Genomic DNA, 6000 nt, shown 5'->3' with positions numbered 1-6000 from the left:
CGTCAGTCTCTTTCCCTCTTTGCCCCCCAACCCAGCACGCTCTGGCTCTTTTTACCTCCCCGTTCTCTCTTCTCTCCCCCACTCCCCTTCCTTGCCGGTTCACCTGGAGTTACTCCAAGCGGGCGTGTTGGGCTCCAGTTTGGTGTAGCGGTTAAGTGTGCGGACTCTAATCTGGGAGAGCCGGTTTTGATTCCCCCACTCCTTCTCCACTTGCACCTGCTGGTGTGACCTTGGGTCAGTCACAAGCTCTGGCACAGCTGTCCTTGGAAAAGAGCCGTTTGTGTCAGAGCTCTCTCAGCCCCACCCACCTCACAGGGTGTCTGTTGTGGGGAGGGGAAGGGAGAGGAGTTTGTAAGCCCCTCTGAGACTCTTTCGGGAAGTGAAGGGCCATGGGGTATAAGTCCCATCTCTTCTTCTTCTTTTACCTCACAGGGTGTCTGTTGTGGGGAGGGGAAGGGAGAGGAGTTTGTAAGCCGCTCTGAGACTCCAAGTGAAGGGCGGGGTATAAATCCAATCTCTTCTTCTTCTTCTTTTACCTCACAGGGTGTCTGTTGTGGGGAGGGGAAGGGAAAGGAGTTTGGAAGCCGCTCTGAGACTCCAAGTGAAGGGCCATGGGGTATAAATCCAATCTCTTCTTCTTCTCCCCACCACCACCGCTCTAGGCAGGCAGGCAGGCAGGCAGGCCGACCTTCCCGCTCCTCCCTCACTCGCTTGCCAGGAGCAGCTCTGGGTGACCTGTCTTTTAAATTTTTATTTTTTATTTTCTAAAAACTACAAGAAAATAGGGAAGAGGGAACTATAAACTACGGGAGAAAGTAAAGATAAACCACTAAAAACCCAAGAGGTGGGGGTCATATGCTTACAATAAAGTAGCTTTGAATAAGAAAAGAGTACTTTGTTACATTGTAGGTGATCATTAAAATCACTTTGATAATTCAAGTCCAGATATTCTGTTTCTTCTTTCCCTCAATCGATACCCTTGTTTGGGGGTGGCCACCCCATGTTCCGAATCTGAGTCTTCTCCAGTAAGTGCTTCATCATCACTCCCCTTGTTGCTCTTCTCATCCTCTTCTCCTGTTGGATTCAGATGTTGCTGCAGAAACTCTCTTGCTTTCATAATAGAGTCAATTTCCCCCCACTTATCTTTGAATTTGAAGAGTGTGCCTTCAGGTACAATTCATTTGTAGGATATGTTATTCTTTTGTAGAAACAAAGCCAAGTCTCTGTATTTTTTCCTTTCCCCCCTTATTTCAAAAGGAATGTCTTTCAAAACTCTTATCTCCTTGCCATCAATTTTAAGGGTAGTTCCATTTGTTGCTTTTAATATCTGATCCCTCACTTATCTTCTGGAGAATCTTACCACCACCTCACCAGGAAGATTATTTTTCTTTATGTATTCTGAATATGACCTATAGATCACATCCATTTTGCCTTGAAGAAAGTCCCCTTTAAAATCTGCAACTGGTCCCAAAGGATCACTCAAAGTCTGTTTAAGATTCTCCCCTTTAGTCTCAGGAACTCCTTGAAATCTCTGTGTATAGCTTGCCTTTTCCATTTGTAGTTGTAACAGCTGGGCTTCATCAGAGTTTCTCTTCTTTTCCATCTCCTGCACTTGCTTTTTAAGCTTCTTAAAAGATTCTCAGCTGATAAAATGTTAACTAAAAAAAAAGATTCTCAGCTGTTGCTGTGCAGCGAAATTTTGATTGTTTTCATTTGCTCCAGCAGGGGTCACACTGCTTCTGTTAGCATCTTAGAGAAGTCTGTGGTGGTTTCCAGTCACGTGACCACACTCGCTGAGCTAGCACTTCCTGAAGGAAGCTTAGGTTTAGTTTGCTTATCTTTCTCCGTCGTCTTCAGCAACATCTTTGAAGCTGTTTACCTTTAACAAAGTTTGCAAAAAGTCTCTAAAGTCTGCAGATCATCTGTAATTTTCATGTAAGTTCCTTACTATCGTCCCTCTTTGCCTTCTGTCCTCCTTTAAAAAACATGCTTTAATTCCATTTTTATTTCCGTAAGGGGGTACCCCCCCGCTTAGTAGGGGGAACTTTCAGCCATTTCTCTGTTTCTCGTTTTAACCAAACTCACTTTCAATGTAGATCATGTAGATCTCGCCTTCAAACGTTTAAAACGCTTGACCTCCACTCACTTGTCCCAGTGTGCGTCTCTGAGTCCAGTACTGGAACACAGCAGGGAGACCATTGGGGGCATCAGAACGCCTCAATCCACCGGCAGCGTGTCAGGAGAGAGGCGATCCTCAGCGCCCCATGGCTAGGAGCAACCTTTGCAAAGGTTGCGTACAATCGCACCCCCTCTCATCCGCTGGCTCACGGATTGCGTCCTTGGGATCTCCCGAGAGACGTGTCCACCATTAGATCGCCAAAACTGGAAGTCCTCTCTGGGTGACCTGTCTGACCTCCCCTCACTCACCAGGCAGCCCACTGAGCTCCCTCCCTACTGCTCTTGGCAGCTTGCCCGGAGTTGCTCTGGGCTGGCCAGCTGAGGTCCCCCTCCCCTTGCCGGCTTGACTGGAGCTGCTCCTGGTAGCTCCCTCACCGGCTTGCCTGTCAAGCTTCCTTCCCCCTCTCGTGGCTCTCAGTGGCTCATCCAAAGCTGCTCCAGGAAGCCCACTGAGGCCTCCCCCGCCACCCCCCCTCCCCGGCTTTCAGTGGAGGAGCCTGGCAGTGGCTCCACTGCAGCAGTCTCCACCACTGGGACTTTCAAAGGTACGTGCCTTGTCTCTGCATGCACATTCAACACTTTTTATTTTGGGGGGATTAAAACTCCCCAGTGTATTTTTTTTAACTTTTCAAATTTTTCTGCAAATGTAGGGGGTCACCTAAGTTTAGGTATCCGCCGATAGGGGGTGCAGTTGAGAATTAAATATGTAGATAATACTGTGTATTATACAGAACACTTTGTTTTTAAACGTATTTTGCAATATGTGTAACTAGCCAATTTGGTTGCCTTTAGTTTCCTTAGGTACTGCTCAGAAAATGTGGGACTACAGGAAAAATCCCCTGATCCTCAAGGTATGGTGTGGGGTAGGAGGCATTTTTTTAAAAAAATTGAAAATGATGAGATTCATTGGATTTAACTTTGAGTAAAATAGATGCCCCTCAACCTATTGATTTGGAGTTGTCCTAGCTAAAGCACTAGGACTTGCTTCTAAGAAAGATAGATAGGGCCATTGGTGCAGCTGAACCAGTTTGCTTCTGATATGTAATCTGTACTGTACCTAAAGGTGGGGGGTATCAGAGAAAGAAAGCAACTTTAATTTTAAATGCATTCTCACCCCCCCCCCCCCCCCGCCGCCTGGCTTGGAGAAGCCATTTGTCTCTTTAAATCCCTTCTCCAAGCAAGCTATCGTGGGGGACTTGGAGGACACTGGGCCGTACGGGTAGGGCGGGATATAAATCTCAAAATAAATAAATAAATAAATAAATTTAAAGTTAAAGCTGCTTTCTCTCCACCTCTCTCCCTTCCCCTTCTATTTGCTTTCTTTCCACCTTTTTCTTTCTCTTTCTCCTCTCTCTCCCCACCTTTCTTTCCCTCATCCTCCCTCCCTCGTCTATTTGCTTTCCCTTCCTCCCTTCCATTTGCTTTGTTTCTCTCTCCCCCCTTCTCCCTCCCTCCCTCGTCTATTTGCTTTTCCCCCAACTTTCTCTTTTTCTCTCTTTCTACCTACTTTCCTTCCTTCCTTTCGCTCTCTTCCTTCCTTCCCCCTCCCTCCCATCTATTTGCTTTGTTTCTCTTTCTTTCCACCTCTGTCTCTTTCTTTCTCTTTGAGACAAATAAATATCATTAGCAAACAAATAAACATTATTGGACAAATAAATATCATTATCAATATCTGGTTTTACCCCTTTTGTTTTTATTTTTGGCAGCCTCAATGTTAATAAAAAGCAAATTTGCATATTTTTTAATAAAAACGTTTGTAATATTTGTTCATGTTGTGCGGCTCTCAAACATCTTATGTTTATTCTATGTGGCTCTTATGTTAAGAAAGTTTGGCCACCCCTGTCCTATGTCTTGTACTATTTGTTTAACATTTTATCCTTCTCTTTCATTAAGAAGTGTTTGAAGTGGCTAATATAAACAAGTTTGTTACTGAAGAAAGAATTGTTCTTCCAAGAAAGAAAACCTGGTGAGTTCTTCCAACTAGACATGTTTTAATAATACGCTTAGTAATGCATTGGGAGGCTTAATAAGTAATACAGTTTCTCCTAAATTTAGGGACAAATTGGCAGTCCTCCAAGCACTTGCATCAACAGTACACAGGGTAAGTGCTGTTCAAGGTTATTTTCGTCTCAGTGCTGCATCTGGGTAACAAATTTGCTGGCACCACCCCAGCATTAGGGACAGCGGAATGGAAGGGTTCTTTACACCTTGTTTCTCCCCAGCATATAGTTGTGACTCGGCCCCTGGTGGGAAGGAGGAGGAAGTGAGCCTGTCCGGAAGGAAAACACATCTACCCTTAGGACTGGCTGGGTGTTGATGTTTCTGAGCTAGGCTTTTGCCCCTTGTACTTTTGGTAGCAATGCTGGAGGAGCATGAAACTCCTGGCAGTCTTTCTTTTTTGTTGCTTTTGGATTGCAAGATGGTGAGTGGTGGTGTGACAGTGGGCAGAAGGGAGGTTTGTGTAGTTTTTGGGAAGAGGGAGGTTGTCTGGGCTCCGAAGAGTGGTCTCTTATTCTGGTGTGCACATCAGAGCCACAGGCGTTCACATAGCACACAGGATTAGAGGAATATCTCCATCCCCTCTTGAGAGTGGTGAGGCTCTCAGAGTGGTGAGGCTCTCAGAGTGGTGAGGCTCTCAGAGTGGTGAGGCTCTCAGCATCTCCATTTCAGCTTTGGTAGCGTGCATTGCCAGGTCTGTAAGAAAGAACATGTCACAGTTGTCTTGCTTGAACAAACTCTGCCTGGATGAGTCTCTGGTGTTACTGTGAGTTAGCCCTAGATGGGTGTAAAAGATGGAGTGGGTTGGCTGTTTACCTTCATTAACGTCTCTCGGTCCCCAGAGTACTGGTGCAGGCAGAAGCCAGTTTTTATTGTGTGTGCCTTGCGTTGGGTACCAGGGACAGGTTAGGGGTTGGATCTATACTAAACAGGCAGTTTCCCTCTTCCCACTGGCTGCAGGTCCCCTCGTGTTGTTCCCCAGGGTCACCTGTCGCCCCAGAGAAGGATTTTGGTGCAATGTGTGGCTGCAACTGTGGCGGGAGGCCAAGTGGGTCAGTAGGAATGTCATAGCCCCTGTTCTAGTCTGGGCCCCGCTGGGGTAGTCCTTGCACTTCTGGTTGTGGGCCAGGGTCTCCCTTGGATATCTGTGTCCTGTCCGGTCACAGAGGACCTGTGAGGGTTCCAGAGGGAGCCACATTAGGGCATTTCGGCAGAAGTGTTCGTTCTCTCCCTTGGCCCTTTGTGCTCAGCGCCCCCTAAGTGCCCATAGCTCATGCTACGCACACCCCAGCATGTGATCTCTGTGTGCCTGACTTGGGGGCGATATGGTGCAGAGGGGACTGTGATTGGTGCTTGGGAGGGGCATGATGACTCTCTGCTGCGGGGAACTGTGATTGGCTGCCCACTTGGTTGACTGACTCAGTTCTGGTGAGGCTATAGGGCAGGAGGGGTTGGGTCCCCCAGATCCTAGTCCAGGGCGACTGACTACACCACACTGGTTCTCTGACTTTCCCTCCGATGGACACCCCTGCACCTGATGAAGGTTGTCCAGATCAGTCTTAAACGATGGGTTTGCAAGTTCAGTGTGTTGTGGAGAACAGTGATATGGATATAAATTAAGTAGCATTTCTTGAAAGCTGTCTGTTTTGGAATAGAGTGCACATCCATGTAATAATGTGTACTCCACACACAGCTATTCTTTTTCCAGCTGTACTGTATAGCAGGTTGTGCACGTAGTCCTGTCTGTAGTCACCATGAACAACATTGCCTCCTCCTTCCTTGCATGATTCTCTGATTTTTCACAAAAACTTCACTTTCTTCTCA

The 6000-nt window shown here is 46.7% G+C and overlaps 1 protein-coding gene across 1 annotated transcript in view; it reads left to right on the top strand.

The window, feature by feature from the left end:
• PTCD3 (pentatricopeptide repeat domain 3) overlaps positions 1-6000 on the top strand; it is a 64463-nt gene that overhangs the window by 368 nt on the left and 58095 nt on the right. The window contains exons 2-4 of the mRNA XM_015406946.1: positions 2971-3029; positions 4072-4144; positions 4234-4279. Coding sequence (XP_015262432.1) covers positions 2971-3029; positions 4072-4144; positions 4234-4279 — 178 coding nt within the window. The remainder of the gene's footprint in view (positions 1-2970; positions 3030-4071; positions 4145-4233; positions 4280-6000) is intronic.

Source organism: Gekko japonicus, unplaced genomic scaffold, assembly GCF_001447785.1.
Source record: "Gekko japonicus isolate JY-2015 unplaced genomic scaffold, Gekko_japonicus_V1.1 scaffold1469, whole genome shotgun sequence".
Taxonomy (NCBI): Eukaryota; Metazoa; Chordata; class Lepidosauria; order Squamata; family Gekkonidae; genus Gekko; species Gekko japonicus.
The sequence above is the reverse complement of the archived record's forward strand: the minus strand, read 5'-3'. Positions and strand labels throughout refer to the sequence as shown.